We start from the raw sequence: 15,960 nt of genomic DNA, 5'->3' as shown, positions 1-15,960 counted from the left end.
AAGTTGAATCTTCTTCTAAAGTGATGCAAATTCTGAAACATGTTTTTTCAGAGAGTATGGCCTCTCCTACCTCTCCCTGAGGGCCTGCATAGGCCTTTGGACGTCATTTTTCTGTCTCCTGCTTGTGGCCACAGACGCTAGCTCGCTGGTTTGTTATATCACTCGGTTCACAGAGGAAGCCTTTGCTGCCCTTATCTGCATCATCTTCATCTACGAGGCCCTGGAGAAACTAGTTCACTTGGGCGTGCACTACCCCATCAATAAAAACAACAACCTGCAGAAACTAACACAGTATTCGTAAGTGTCCTATAAACTTGTTGCCCTCATAAGCAAGGAGAAACCCTGTTTGCAAGTTGCCAAAACAGTTTTAATACTTTACCTATCCCCAAAATTAGGGATTGTTTTCTAAATACGACACCTATGAATTTTGATTCCTGTATAAATAATAATAGACAACCTCGCATTCTATAGGTGCATTTGTATGGAGCCCAGGAATCCTAGCAATGGGACTCTACTTTTCTGGGAGGAGAGGAACATCACAGTCTCTGAGGTCAACTGGACGATGTTGGAAGTAAAGGTAAATAATCTTTAAACCCACTGGTGGGGTTTAACAGAAAAATCCCAGTTTTATTTAGCCATATACTGTTCTTTTAAAAAAAAAAAAGACAACTGTCAGTGCTGCGACTACCGCAGAGTTTCTTTTAATTGTGTCAATCCCGAGAGAGAAACATTCCAGTCCTTCGGGTGCCTGTCATAAAAATGTGTATTGAAAATAAATAGGTACATACAATTTTCATATGCAAGATTGACAAAAATCATTGCCATGCCATCATTGCCCCACTATCATCCTCATCGGGTCCTGTGGTGCCAGTAGGAGTGCGAAGAGCTCCACGGAGAGTTCAAGGGCAGCGCCTGTGGCCCCCACGGCCCTTACATTCCTGATGTCCTATTCTGGTGTGTGGTCCTCTTCTTCTCTACCGTCTTTATGTCTGCATTCCTCAAAGAGTTCAAGACAAGGCGTTACTTTCCTACCAAGGCCAGTACCAGCATAACCTCTTAAGTGGTCTCGCTACCATATAAACTATGCAGTTTTTATCTAAAAGAGGATATTGTACATTTTTTGTTTTCAGGTGCGGGCCATCATAAGTGATTTCGCAGTCTTCATTACCATCCTCACTATGGTTCTTGTTGACTACGCTCTGGGTATCCCTTCACCAAAGTTACAGGTTCCCAACAAGTTTAAAGTGAGTTTCATCCAACCTATTCAAACAATAGAATAGAATAGAATAGAATAGAATAGAATAGAATAGAATAGAATAGAATAGAATAGAATAGAATATTTATTGTCATTGTACAGAGTATAAAAAAATGTAAAGCTTCGCCATAACTTGCACCACATACAACAAAAGTACAATAAGGGTCATAATAAATAAATAAAGAAAATTTGAGAACTGTAAAAAAAAAAAAAAACTATACATTCTGTATGAAAAGTAACAGTCCTTATCCTGTCTACACTGCATTTAGCCAACCAGAGATGATCGTGGCTGGGTCATTAACCCCGTAGGCCCCAACCCATGGTGGACCACCATCATCACCTTTATTCCTGCTCTGTTGTGCACAATCCTCATCTTTATGGACCAACAGATCACAGCTGTTATTATCAACAGGAAGGAACACAAACTGAAGGTACATCTTTCCTCACCTGTAAAAGACTTTAAAAAAACTTCTTGTACTTAACGGTAAAATTTTATGTATTGGATTTTCAGAAAGGCTGTGGCTACCATCTAGACTTGTTTGTGGTTGGGGTGATGCTGGGCCTGTGCTCTGTGATGGGCCTGCCATGGTTCGTGGCTGCCACTGTGCTTTCTATCTCTCACGTAAACAGCCTGAAGTTGGAGTCCGAATGCTCTGCACCTGGAGAGCAGCCTAAATTCCTTGGCATCCGAGAGCAGCGCTTTACTGGGCTCATGATCTTCACCCTAATGGGTTGCTCAGTCTTTATGACCTCTGTGTTGAAGGTCAGAAAAAAATAGCAAAAACATTCTGTATACTGCAAATATAAAGACTTATCTTTGTTTTATTTCTAGTTTATCCCCATGCCTGTCTTGTATGGAGTTTTTCTCTATATGGGGGCATCCTCACTAAGAGGCATCCAGGTGAGTTTTGGGAGTCTTTCAGACATTTTAGTTGTACAGTGTACCCACCATTGTTAAAATCTAGTGCGTAGTAGGCGTACAGTAATTGGCAACCAGCTCAGGGTGTACACCCCTTCCTGCCAATAGTTAGCTTGGATAGGCTTCAGCATCCTCAGAGCCTTCGGGAGAATAAGTGGTACAGAAGATCAATTAATGTATAAAGAACATCACACACAAATGAACCTCACAGTGATTTTTTGCTTACCATTTGAGGAATAATTACAAACCTCTCTTGGCAGTTCTTTGACCGTCTAAAGTTGTTTGGGATGCCAGCCAAACACCAGCCTGACTTCATTTACCTCCGCCACGTTCCTCTGAGGAAAGTGCACCTCTTCACCATCGTCCAACTCAGCTGTTTGGTGCTGCTGTGGGTTATAAAGACCTCCAAGGCTGCCATAGTTTTCCCAATGATGGTAAGAAAAAAGTCGTCATATAGCCTAAAATAGACTGCAAATGATTGACCATAATATTTAAGATATACGGCATTGTGGATGAAGATTAAAAAATGGTTATCACAAATTTTACATCCCATTCGCATTGTGTGTTTTTGTTACTCAAGGTCTTGGCACTCGTCTTCATCCGTAAGCTCCTAGACTTAATCTTCACTAAGAGAGAACTGAGCTGGTTGGATGACTTGATCCCTGAGTGGAAGAAGAAGAAGCTAGAAGATGCTGCACAAGAGGTGCAGTAAACAAAAATAGAGAGAGCGAGAACCGCATCTTTGTCTTTGACATAAACCGACTCCCTTATGTTACGGTACTTGGATTTCTCCTGATGCTCAGGTCTGTTTTTGCCTAGGAGGACCACAGTATTATTGCAGAGGAAGAAGGCATTGTGCAGGTGCCACTTGAGGAACATTACAAGTACGTATGTTTAAAGATCATTTTGTAACTAGCACTCCCACACACCCTCCCCCTATGCTTAACTTTGTAATTTTTTCCCCCCACGATGATTAATTTGAAGGAGCGACCCAGCTACAGTGAACATCACTGATGAGATGTCAAAAGGCTCATTTGGCAATGTTTGGAAGAGTGTGAACCCTGGGGAAAAGGATACGACCACTAAAAGGTATGGAATCAAAAACAAAAGCTAAAAAAGGGAATGGTTAATATATTTTGTAAATTCAAAGAATCAATTTTGAGATGGTTCAGTCACGTCCATAAATATTAGGACCTTTACCAGATTTTCAGCATTCTAGCTGAACGTTCCAATATTTTTAGACCTGACTGTACATATGCGTAAAGAGTCAAGTGTATCATGTCCACTTAAGCCTGGATATTTAGCTTTCTGTCAATTCATAAACTGATGCTAATGGTCTGGTAAAACTCAAATTTTATTAAGCCTTTGTCTGTTTTTGAATTTTACAAAACATCCTTACAACAGATGATTTAACTTACATTTTTTCCTCAATTGCTTTTGGTACGTTTCTCAGATCAGAAGTGAAATTCTCAAAACTACTTGTTAAATCCTCATGACATGTCGCACAAGTGGAAAAACAACATGGATTACCTGCAAAAGCCAGTTTTTTTGTGCAAAATACTTAGTCTATCGCTCAAAATTAAATTTCTGTGTCAATGAACATGTCAGTGCTGTCAGAACGACAAGTCCTTGTTTCATTGCTTAGTCGTGCTTTCAATTGAACACTTACTATAGTGGAATGCTCTGATGCTGAAGATGGCGTACGTAGGTTTTGATGAAAATGTTGCGTGTGGGAGATTGATTGCAAGAGACTGGACAAGATTCAATATACACTTTTACTGTTTTTCCAATTTCTTGATAGACCATGTCACTGAGATACAGAAAGCAAAAGACAGCACTGAGTATCACAAAGAACAAAAACAAAAGCAAAATTAGAAATGCTAACATAAGACAATCGGCACAACTAATCTTTGTTGCTACATGTAGGGATTTCCCCCCATTTTTTCTACACATCTTGACATTCCTCCCTGGTGGGCCACAGATTTCCATCCACGTCACAATGGATGTCCTCTCTTACTGTACAGCATGGAAAGAATCTTCTTGAATGCCTTATCCAGCCTGTGCAGGCATCTGCTGTTATGTCACTGCATGCTGCATTAACTGCATCCAGAGGAGTAATCTGAGAGTGAGGATGGTGATCATACACTTGCCATCTCCATGTGGGGAAAAAAAATCTTCTGTTGGATTGAGGAATGGGGAGTATGGTGGGAGGAACTCCATTACCATTCTGTTGTGGGTTGCAAACCATTCCCTTATTATGTTGGAGTGGTGGAAACCCACATTGTCCCAAACTATCACAAATTTTGTCAGGTTAAAATAAGTTACTTAAAAGAAGTAACGGAAACGCTTCGAAATAAGCACACACATTTTGACATATTCTGACAACATGTTACAATTTGCATGGAAAGACTTATGCAGTAATGACTTAATGTTGTGGGTGGTGAGACTATTCAATAAAGACCCATGATCATCCATTTTGACCATCATGACAGATGCAGATAATGTAGGAAACTGCAGAGAATTGTACAAAATCATTTGCAATAATGCACAAAAAACATCTGTAACTTGCTCAAAGAAATGACAAACTGCTTTTTAATGTGCACTAGTGATTCGATGTTGGGGGGATTGAACAAGCAGTTTTGAGAATTTCAATTCTGATCTGAGAAACGTACCAAAGCAATTGAGAAAAACTGTAAATTTAACTTGTAACTTTATATTTTTACTTGATTTATTTCACCACATCACTACATCCAGATGATTCATTTTTCCTCTATTCATCATTAACTTAAACCAAATAAAATTTGATCATAAATTGCGGCCGACCAATTACTGTATACTGTAAGGTACACTTGACTATAAGCCTCACCCACCAAACTTTGAAACTGTACATGTTTTCTTAAAGCCGCACTGGGCTATAACTATCAGTGTCCACAATGTATTATGAGATACTTAAAACAAAAGACATGCAGTTCAGAGATTTGTTAAAATCCACAAATAAGGCCCCCTGGAATAAAAACTGTAGGGTTGCAAGCAGGGGGAAAGAGTAGCTTCTAATAGTTCCAAAAATTATGATATTTAACCAGCTGATTTCATTGGTAAGCCCTATTCGAGAGAGTGCTAAAATTGACAGATTGGGTCCATTAAAAAAAAAAAAAAATTGTTAACTTTTTCTTTTTACGTTACAGTAGACAATGATAATGATATTGAAACAAAATCATTTTTTAAATTTTTTGGGGTGGGGGAGTATGGGGGAATCTCCTTATTCTACTGATTATTCTGTCTAATGTAGTAAAGTGAAACAAAAGACAAATTAATGTCAATCAGCCTATTTAGCTGACTGCAGTTGTGTCTCAGTTGATATAAGCATTGAGTTATTGTGTAATGATATATATTTTTTTAATTATTTAGCCAATTAAACATCAATAATAATATTATTTTGCCAAATATTGGCCAAGGGAAATCCATATTGTTTGGACCCTAAAGATAATTCATATTTTCTCTGCTATCAAAAACAGTCAAATGTGTGTGTGGACTAGAGGCTGACATGGGAATAGATTTTAACCTCCCATTCTGTCCCACTTTTAGAGAGATTAAACCTACTCCTTCTCAATTGCAAGTGAGAGTTTAAACAGAATCACACTCCCTCCCTTTCCTTTAAAGAGTGATCTCATTCCTTTTCAATCCGGAGGCATAATTTTACAAAATTCCACTCCAGCCCCTGTTTTTATTTCCTGCCAATCCGGCACTGTTTTGCGTCATTGATATAATTTTTTGTTCACAAGTAGACTTTGTTTTCAGATTTTCCATTCCCTGTGACTTTCACTCCGGCTTCTACCCCGTCCTGTGATTAGTAGTGAAATTCCTTCCAATCCCGTAAAAATGTCAGCCTCTAGTGTGAACATGACCTAAGTAGCCCTGTCCTAATGCTTTGTCCAGCCTGTAGACTAACATAGAATCTCCTGCATTGCCTCCCTCTGCCTCATTCAATCCCTCAAGCTCCCCTTCCTAACCTCTCAGAAGCTAAGAAGCCAAAGGTGAGTTTGAACTGTTTCTTGTTTAGGGTTCCGAATAGCTGTAAGTTTAGACCCAGCAAATTAGCAATAAATACTATTGTTTTGAAAATGTACATACCTGGCAATGTCACGCATGCGTTCTTCTGTCCATGTACTTTGGATATTTGCATGTTACAAATAAAACAGTGGTAAATTGATGTACGGCTAAATTTTTGTGTGCCCTGACTAACAAGATAACCTTGGAGCTATGAATGGTGGATGGTGGCATGCAGCGAACGCAACTCACTTGGAATAACCTATCCATCTATCTAGCTAGCTATCTAGCTAGCAAATTTTACCAGGCCACTTCATTTTCTTGCATATGCTGCTGTAGCCACTAGGGGGCATGTTTGCATGAAATCTTGCCACTCAAATGACAGCTATGCTTTGTTACCTAGCAATATACTGTACTGTTGTTCTCAGTTATTCCTTATTATCTTTGCCAATTGGCCTCAGCCTCTCTGAAACTACAGAAAATTTCATTTTCAGACACGGTAATTTGTTATCGTTTTTTTCCCCAACTGCCCCAGTTTGCCCAAGAGTGTTGAGAAGCGCCACAAGCGTCGGCGGCACAACAAGAGCTTGGACCGGGAGACAAGTTTGTGATGACACAGACTGGCAGACAATGCCATCATTTTGTCTGCTTTGTTTCATTGGGGAAAAAAACAAAACTGTGCCACACTCCACCACCTTCGTACTGTGATACACTGTTTTTTGTTAAGCGTGTTGTGTGCAACTTGTGTATAAAACACGAAACAGCATTGGCAACTATATTCAAGAGTAACTTGCACGTTTGCGTGAAACCAGCAACAAAACGGGCCAATTTAAGGACACATTTTGTCGAATGTTTAATTCTATTTTATATGTATTTATGTTTTGCAAATACTGTAACATTAATAAAATCCTGCCTCAACAAAACTGTTAAATTGCTTAAGTAAGATATAACAAAACATTATTGTAGGATTTAGGATTTACCGTATATGAAAAGTGTTTTATGGCAAATCTACTTTTGAGTGAAGAATTATTATAAATCTCATATATTCTGTATATTTATTCTTTTTTTTGTGATGTTACAGCTATTTTTTCTCTTCGTACATCTTTTTCAAGTTAGCACATTTAACTTCACCTCCTTGGTGTTTTCTTCTTTGTCCATCGTTGCTTATTTTTTGAGTGGCTTGTACAAAAAAAATATCTTTACCGCTTTCATCTTGTCAATATGTGCCATCCACGGACCTATGCTGTCTTCTGTCTTGTGCTAGAATTCAATTCAATTTTTGTAAAGACACCATTAGCACTTCTAGGGATGCAATAATATTTTTTTCTGCAAAGGGCAACCTGTAATTCGTGCTGAACAGTCTTAACAATGTATAATACATACTATATATTTTATTTTACTCAGTTTTCCTAATATATTACTAAAAATGATGTGTAAGGCAGTTTTCTGATGTTTGTAGTTTCTTTCCTCATCGTCTAATGCTTCTCTCGATGCTAATAAGAGGTGAAAATGATATAAATTCCACATATTTTGACTGCGTGTGTGTATATTTAATTTTAATTTTTGCCTTAAACTTTTAATAGATGATAGCTATGTGCTTTTGGTTGTTAATTTGACTGGAGATTGTGATGTAATCAGGTTCAGTTTGATGTTAAATTGTAGTTTTGTTCAGCACAATGAGAAGGATACGATCAAGAGTGTCTAAATATTTCAATAAACCTATATGAAACCATCTGTTTTTTTAACATGTCCATCTTTGCTATTCAAATGGTAATGGTAAATGGTGTTACACTTATGTAGCACTTTTCCACCTTTCTAGACGCTCAAAGCGCTTTACACTATCTCACCATCCACCTACTGGTGACACAGCACCAGGAGCAACGTGGGGTTCAGTGTCTTGCTCAAGGACACTTAGACATGTTCATCAGAGCGGAGAATTGAACCCACAACCTCTGGGTTAGGGTACAATTACTCTACCACTGAGCTACGCCACCCCACATTCAAAATCAATAGTGCTTCTTTGGACTTAGATCATCAAACCGAGATGGTCAAGAATCGTGTACCACAATAGTGTCTACTCTACATCTAAAAAGCTACCTACATATATCTGACAATCTGTGGTGCGTCTGGGAGGACTTGATTTATGGGGTTTTCAGCACTCACACTATTTTTTCTTCTTTTCTTTTGACTTGCAAAGCAAAATTCCAGAGGGGAGCACTGTTGGTTAATTAATTTAACTCGCTTCACATGCCAGTTGGGCACATTGCAAAACAAGTCTTCAAAACAGACGAAAACCTAAACAAAGCTGTCATTCCTTCATTCATCTTCGTCGCCGCTTACACTCACAAGAGTGCTGGAGCCTATCCCAGCTTACTATGGGGCTTTAGGCAAGGTGCAACCTGAATTGGTTTCCAGCCAATCACAGAGCACAAAGAGACAAACTTAATTCAATCACACATACGGACAATTTGGAGTGTTCAATCAGCCTAACAAGCATGTTCCCGGAGAAGGCAAGGCAAGGCAAGGAAGGGCAAATTTATTTATATAGCACAATTCAACACAAGGCAATTCAAAGTGCTTTACATCACATGAAGATCATAAAAATCACATTTTTAAATCAATACAACGTAAAAACCAAGGCAATCAAAATAGGAAATAAAATTATACATAAAAATCGCATTAATCACAAATAGTATAAAATAAATAAATAAAAATAAAACAAAAACTACTACTACTAATAATAATTGAAATCAGCAATGGAGATAAGCACAAGAGGAATAGAAAGCAAGTAGATTGAAATATATAGACAGTTATAGATATGCTGTGTTAAACAAAAGCATTTTTTAGCCCTGATTAAAGGAGCTAACAGTTTGAGCATACTTCAGACGTTCAGGTAACTTGTTCCAGAGGTGAGGAGCATAATAACTAAATGCTACCTCACCCTGCTTGGTTCTTGTTCTTGGAACATGCATGAGACCGGTTCCAGACGACCTTAAGGGTCTAGATGTCTCATAGGAATCTAACAACTCAAGCATGTATTTTGGGCCAAGGCCATTAAGTGTTTTGTAGACGAGCAGTAGTATTTTATAGTCTATCCTTTGACTCACTGGAAGCCAGTGTAGTGATTTCAAAACCGGTGTAATGTGGTCCAGCTTCCTTGTACTTGTGAGGACTCTGGCTGCAGCATTCTGTACTAAAAAAACCCACAAAAGCAAATTCAGATTCAAATGTATTGTTATTGAGGACTTTGTAATGCCTCGCAGAGGGCAGGAGGGAGAATTACTGTATCAGTGGTTGGAGTGGGAGGAGTCCTTCAGGAGGCTGCAGTCTCGTTGCAGGTATTGCTTCCTCTGGATGTATGTGATGGTTGGAAGTGGAGTCCTGGTGATGCATTAGGCAGCTTTCACCCCCCTTCTGCAGAGCCTTGTGCTCAGTGATAGTGCAGCTTCTGTACCAAACTGTCAAAGTTTGTTAGGATGCTTTCTATTGCACAGCGATAAAAGTCCACCAGGACAGCTGGCCTGGTGAACTTCTGAAACACGGGAAGAACATGCAACCTCCACAAAGAAAAGTCCAGAGCCCGGGATTGAACGCTTGCTCTCAGAACTGTGAGGCGGGCGTGCTAAGCACTCTTCCATTGTGCCGCCTACCAAGTAAAGCTTACACATCAAATTAAACCGAAGAGAATTAGACTGTGTATTTCTAACACCCAAAGTAGTTTGCCTTCTGCTTGCAAATACTTTACAATGCAAAAAAAAAAAAAATTGACGGGCTAAACGAGGACTTATTCATTCCATTCATTTCTAAAGGGGTGCCATTGACAGCCACGTATGTTCTTCCATTGATGTTCTAATGGCCTAAATTTCCCTTTCATTTTCAACAGCGGAAAAACATCGGTGGTTGTAATTTTTTACTGAAAACTTAACATTACAGCCCTTTGACATTAAACCGGCAAACAAGTAAGTCGATGCCATTGACAGCCATGCACGTTCTTGCCATTGATGGCCATGTACATCCATGCCGTTGACGGCCATGTATGTCGATTCTTCTGTTGCCAATGTACTTGGATTCCACTCACGCATCTGTAAGTCGATGCCACTGACGGCCATGTACATCGAAATTTCAACAGGAGGTGACCTTGAAATGTCCTCAAATCAACAGAAAGTGACCTGACATCAACAAGAAACGACCAAAAGCAAAGCTACCATTGCAATTTCTCCAAAAACTGCATTTTCTAGTTGTTTTATGAGTTCGAAGAAGATTTAGTGGAAAATCCTGTGTCTGCATTATATTTGCTTTTTTTTTTTTTTTTTTTTTTTTTTTTTTTTTTAATTTATTTATTTTTTTAAACCTGTCCTGTTCAGCTGTTTGACACAGAGAATGGAAGTCTAAGTGCCCGGATTCTGAACAGTTTGTATGTTTCACATGGAGAGTCTGACATACTCCCATTGTGATCCTTCAAAATACCTTTTTATTATGACAAAGCAGCGAACAGGAAGGGATTATGGGGGGACAGAAGAAAAGAAATACAAGAGAAGAAAGAAAAGAAACACATATACAAACAACAACAAGAAATACATTGAACATCTAAACTAGTTACTAATATGCTGGTGCTATCGTCAGCGAGATGTATTTCCGGTTTACACCATGTGGGGGCCAATTGGCCAGTGAAAGAGGAGAATGGGGGTGGGGGTGTCTATAAGACTATAAGCTAAGTGATTGAAAGGGGTAGAGTGTACACAAATCAGTTCTGTGATCTAGAACCCAGTAATCGTGTGAATCTCCTATGAGTGTAAGCCCGTTGGCGACCAACCCTACGCCGCCGCATCGCCAATCCCGGCACCGGAACCCCCAACCCGAGCATGCCCTACCACATCCAGCAGCACGCAAGCCCCACCGGGCGCGCGACAGCCACGCAGACGGGTGGCCATTATACCATTATATTTGTTCTTGATGAATAGCAGTACAAAATATTGCCGTCTCTAGTTTCAAGAAAGCTGCAATAAAAGTGTGAAAACATACAGTGTGACGTAAATGATGAAACGCTCATTGAAAAAAGAAAACATTTATTTTCCTGAGATGAATCATTTCAACTCCATTTTTTTATTTTCTAGTCCTGAGCTTTGTATTTTGTGTTCTTTTTTTGTATCTTTTATAAATAGAAAATAATTTAAATGCGTAGAAAAAATATTTCTGGAGGTGCTTTCAAAACTATGGAAGAATATTACGTTTTTTTATGGCTTGTGTTTCCTCATATTTGTTTCTGCGCATCGTCCTCACATAGCGCTCATCCTCAGTGGTCGGCTTGTCTTCTTTCACTGGAATACACAAAACATCATGGATCATGCAAGTTGGCGAACTGTAACCAGGAGTCATGGAGTCATTACCTCCCCCCTGAAGACTTAGAGGTCATGACCCAGAGTAAAAACTCCTTGGCCGCCATGGAGTCGAGGACCTTGTTCACATCGCTGGTGAAGCTTCCGTCCACGTGCCTTCTCGGGTTTAACCTTTGACCCTGCATCGTGACATCCCATCTGGGTACACGCACACCATGAACGGGTCCATTACTGTCCCATTCGGTTTTCGTATTTGTGCCCGTCAGCAAATCACAAGTGGTGTTTTCAATGTCCAAGTCAGTTGTATGATTACTAATGAATATTTAAATGCATACTTTTAAGTGAAAATAGGAGACATCATTACTAGTTGATTGTAGAAATAGTGTGATGGAAAACTATCTACCTCATGTATATTTTCAAACCATTCAACTTGGCTTACTCTTGATTTCGGATGAGAGAAGGCCACCATACCACAGACAACCATTCACACGCAAATTGAACTGTGAATATGTACTGTATGTACAATATATTTTAAAGCTACTTATTTTATGCTAAAGTAAGAAGCTATTCCTTAGCTTACTTTGTTTATGTTTAAAATACAACTTATCGTCACGCCACTCAACACGTTCATGTGATTTATTATTGCTGGACGAAAAGGGACATGATGGTGAAACATGGAAACGGGAAGGACAAAGCAGCCAAGTGGTTGCCACAGTGGAATCAGGCACTGGAACAACGGAAAGAAGTAGAAGTTCCCCTACTCTCTTCGGATCTGTCCCGACAGGAGCCCGGCCACGAAGTCTCTTACGGCCTGATCCTGGAGGTACGAACTCGCGTCGCTGGTAAAGGTCCCCTCAGCGTGACGTTTTTCCATAGAGCTGGGGATAAGACAAAGAGATGATCTTAAACTATTAATATCAGCAATGAGGGCAGTGCAAATCATTTCAAGTTTTGATTGTTGTTTTGCTCTGACCAACCAATCGGCAGACATAAATATGCTCTGAGGATGAATTTGCGCTATAAACTGCTAAAGTAAATGCCTCATCTTATACAGAATTGGGAGTTGGCATAACTTAGACCACACATAGAGCAGAGATAGACTTTTGGGGATTTTTTCAAAAACAATTTGCAATCAATTATTGATACGCTGCAACATTTTAAAAATTACTGTCAGCAATTGTATTTGTTATCACGTATCGAAGGGGGCCTTTAGAAATTCGTGTATATGTAAGGCTACATTCAGACCGTCTTCATAGACAACACACATTTTTTTGTCGTATCAAATCTTTTTGTGGGGCCTTTCAGACTGGCGTTTTGCATGCAACGCCAAAAGTCACACATTTGGATCAATTTTCACTGTCCACTATATACTGATCAAAAGTGATGCAAAATATGTTATGAGCAGACTAAACATGCTGGGTTTATTGCTAGGTATGCCATTCAGCTCGTTCTAAAACAGACATGTCATCCATACCCAACTACTTTGCCGATTACAGTCTGTGTCCCCCTTAAAGCTACCTCTAAGGCTCTTTATATTTCTTTATTCCACGCCTGCTGTCAAGTCAGTCGAGTGAAAAGACAAAGTTTAGTCAGCTGCCAGGGTAGGATTCTCCCCCAATAATTAACTGTGACACTTTGCTGTCCCTGCACTGCACAACTCTGTCCATTTACAGTGTTTCTGAGCAATACAAAATTGACGTAATTGTTGCTGGAACTCCGATTTGTGGAAACTGGACTGTTCAGACCACAGTTACATTGCAAAGAATACTAACCCACATCAGGTTTAAAAGAGTTGAGTTTGAAAATAACTGCTTCCATCACCGCAAGACCGTCAAAAAAAGAATCTCACCCGATTTGGATAGAGTCGGAAAGGTTTTGGGTCATTTTAAGCTGCCTTAGGAATTTAGTCGATGAACCGTTTTAAACTACTACAGTAGTTAGTGTGCATTCTCCATAATAATAAAAAGCTAATTTCTGGGAGCATGTTCAGGATAGGATAGGAGTTGAAAATGTTCTCCTTTGCTGCTGTCTGTCTTCATCTTCAGTCCTTAACGTATCTGCAATGTTACTTGAGTCATCTGGGAAAGGCTCCAACATCCACGTGAGAGTCTGAGTAGGATGGGTGTTGAAAATTGATAGACTGTTTTTGACATTTGTCAATAATAATAATAATAATACAGAAGCTGTCCCTCCAATATTCAGTGACTTGACGTATTTTTTTTAATTTCCTCATTTTGAGATTTGATCATGCTCTGAACACCCAGTATTAGTGTAAAGCAAACCACTTCAGAAGCATCAGTTTCATAAAATGTACCACTAACCCGTCCCGCTTGTTGTTCATTAACCATCGAACAATGTCCTGAGCTCTCCGATCTTCAAGATATTTGCTGTAGTCATTGGTAAAGGTTCCCTCGGAGTGCCTCTTCACTAAATCGTCATCGGTCTCTGAGCTTGAGGATGAAAAACATGCCCATCAAAATGAAATTGAGGCAAATGTATTCTCAACCATACAGTGAGTCTGGTGACGGTTGTACCTTGAGACATCGTGAAGAGGAACCTGCCAGCTGCTCTGGACAATGCTGAAGGCAACAAGGAGGCCAGCCAGGGAGCGAATGTTTGTCATCGCTACGAACTATCCAAAAGAAAGAAAACCACACATACACAGTAAAAATTATCGATCTTGCATCATATCAGTGAAGAGAAGTTGTTAAAAAGTATCTCACCTTTATCCTCTTTCAGATGAACAATGAATCCTTCCTATCTCTGCCTGTAGGCCTTGATTAACTGAAGGAGCATCTGCTCAAATGGTATGGCTGCTCGCCTATTTACAGCCCACCAATTACTTTCGACCCATTTGTGTTTCAGACTTACCGGAAAGCCACTGGTGCGTGATGCGAGTTAGTGCATAGGTGCGAAGTTCAAACAAATAAATGCAATACTCTTGGCAAACAGATTTATGGATTTGATCCCTAAATGGGCTACTGTGATGTCACGTGTGCTGTGTAGGTGGGTGTGTCATGTGTGCACAATGAGTCACACTGTAAAAAACAAACAAAAAAGTGTTTCTCAAATAGTGGGTTACGTGTGACCCTTGAAAACAGTTTTTGTTGTTGTAGTTGTTTCCTGTACTAGAATAAGAAACTACAAATCCACTTTTTTTTTTTTTTTGCACCAAGCGAACGATACGAAAAGAGTAAACAAACCCTTAATGGTCAACTTATTGTACAAAGATGAAACGAAACACAATAGCACAAAGTAAAAGATAAGTTTGTATATTCATTTATTTTAAATTTCAGGCAAATTTATGCAATCTTAATCTTTTCTGTTACTGATTAACATTGTGTTGATAAAGTAATTCTTAGTACTGGGCTTAGTTGAATTGTTTTTGTCACAACCTTGTTTTCTTTAATGTAATCAGGATATAAAGCGATGTCGAGTTGTACTAATGGTTATTTTATAGATAAATGATATCATTTATAGTCGCACCAGGGATTCTGAAATGTTTTCTTCTTCCTTGAGGTAGTAATAGAAAAAAAACTGAAAAGTATTGCTGTGAAATAATAATAATAATAATTTACAGTAAAATACTGATACTACAGATGTGTTCGCCGGAATATACGAGGGGTATTCAAAAAGTAATTCACCCAACTTTATTATGTACAAACAAATTATAATAGCAACATGTATTATACATCAAAAAAAGGTACAAGTGTGAGGATTACATTTTTACTTCTCCACATAGTCTCCACCTCTCTCAAGAGCTACAGTCCACCTATGAACGAGGGCATTTATACCAGTGTTGTAGAACTCAGCCGGTTGATCTCTAAGACAATTCTTGACAGTTTTCACTTCGTCGTAATTGCCATATCGGTTTCCCGAGAGTCCTTCTTTCATTGGACCAAAGAGGTGGTAGTTTGATGGTGCCAAATCAGGAGAATATGGTGGATGTGGTATGAGTCCATCCAAATGAAGTAATGACCTCCACAGTCCTGATGCTTGTGTGAAGACGTGCATTGTCATGCTGGAGGAGCAAATTTGCCATGTCCAAGTTGGTCCGGACACATCGAATTCTTGCTTTGAGCTTCCTAAGAGTGTCAGTGTATACCTCAGGGTTAATGGTTTCCCCCTTCGGCAAAAAATCCACAAGAATTACACCTTGAGAATCCCAAAAAACGGTGGCCATAATTTTGCCAGCAGACTTTTGGGCCTTGAACTTTTTGACGAGCTTCAAGAGGGGCAGTCATTTTGGAAGCTAGTTAAAGCTTTAAAAATCTGAAAATAAGAAAACACATATAACATTTGCAAAAAGGTGTGTCCTATCATGATTGTGCCAAATATAAACAAGATTGGCAAACTCCTGTACGAACAATGCACTTGAGTGCATTACTTTTTGAATGACCCTC

At 39.2% G+C, this 15,960-nt stretch overlaps 2 protein-coding genes and 1 long non-coding RNA gene across 7 annotated transcripts in view; 1 reads left to right on the top strand and 2 right to left on the bottom strand.

Moving 5' to 3' along the window:
• Nucleotides 1-7,953, top strand: part of LOC130906510 (sodium-driven chloride bicarbonate exchanger-like) — a 32,857-nt gene extending 24,904 nt beyond the window's left edge. For 2 of the 4 annotated variants that reach the window (XM_057820931.1, XM_057820939.1), the window contains 12 exons: nucleotides 52-297; nucleotides 472-577; nucleotides 875-1,036; nucleotides 1,131-1,244; nucleotides 1,525-1,686; nucleotides 1,767-2,018; nucleotides 2,088-2,156; nucleotides 2,435-2,608; nucleotides 2,755-2,877; nucleotides 2,994-3,058; nucleotides 3,159-3,263; nucleotides 6,757-7,953. In XM_057820931.1, coding sequence (XP_057676914.1) covers nucleotides 52-297; nucleotides 472-577; nucleotides 875-1,036; nucleotides 1,131-1,244; nucleotides 1,525-1,686; nucleotides 1,767-2,018; nucleotides 2,088-2,156; nucleotides 2,435-2,608; nucleotides 2,755-2,877; nucleotides 2,994-3,058; nucleotides 3,159-3,263; nucleotides 6,757-6,832 — 1,654 coding nt within the window. In that variant the 3' untranslated portion in view covers nucleotides 6,833-7,953. Of the gene's footprint in view, nucleotides 1-51; nucleotides 298-471; nucleotides 578-871; nucleotides 1,037-1,130; nucleotides 1,245-1,524; nucleotides 1,687-1,766; nucleotides 2,019-2,087; nucleotides 2,157-2,434; nucleotides 2,609-2,754; nucleotides 2,878-2,993; nucleotides 3,059-3,158; nucleotides 3,264-6,170; nucleotides 6,209-6,756 lie in introns of those variants that run through there. The other 2 variants (XM_057820949.1, XM_057820958.1) reach the window with 2 other exon arrangements.
• Nucleotides 283-6,537, bottom strand: LOC130906530 (uncharacterized). Of its 2 annotated transcripts, XR_009061336.1 has the most exons (4): nucleotides 6,306-6,537; nucleotides 2,423-2,836; nucleotides 2,205-2,314; nucleotides 283-1,260 (listed from the first exon to the last, which is right to left on the bottom strand). It is a non-coding gene; the product is annotated as an uncharacterized LOC130906530 (long non-coding RNA). The 2 variants fall into 2 exon arrangements; XR_009061335.1 differs by lacking the exon at nucleotides 283-1,260 and having other exon boundaries at nucleotides 1,290-2,314.
• A 3,326-nt stretch (nucleotides 7,954-11,279) lies between the features above and the next one.
• Nucleotides 11,280-14,448, bottom strand: LOC130910871 (pro-glucagon-like). Its single transcript, XM_057828489.1, has 6 exons — nucleotides 14,281-14,448; nucleotides 14,092-14,189; nucleotides 13,879-14,007; nucleotides 12,319-12,435; nucleotides 11,609-11,755; nucleotides 11,280-11,539 (listed from the first exon to the last, which is right to left on the bottom strand). Exons 2-6 carry the CDS (start codon nucleotides 14,178-14,180, stop codon nucleotides 11,515-11,517), a joined length of 507 nt encoding a protein of 168 aa, XP_057684472.1. The 5' UTR covers nucleotides 14,181-14,189; nucleotides 14,281-14,448; the 3' UTR covers nucleotides 11,280-11,514.
• Between the last annotated feature and the right edge of the window lie 1,512 nt (nucleotides 14,449-15,960).

This window comes from Corythoichthys intestinalis, chromosome 2 (genome assembly GCF_030265065.1).
Source record: "Corythoichthys intestinalis isolate RoL2023-P3 chromosome 2, ASM3026506v1, whole genome shotgun sequence".
NCBI lineage: Eukaryota > Metazoa > Chordata > Actinopteri > Syngnathiformes > Syngnathidae > Corythoichthys > Corythoichthys intestinalis.
The sequence above is the reverse complement of the archived record's forward strand: the minus strand, read 5'-3'. Positions and strand labels throughout refer to the sequence as shown.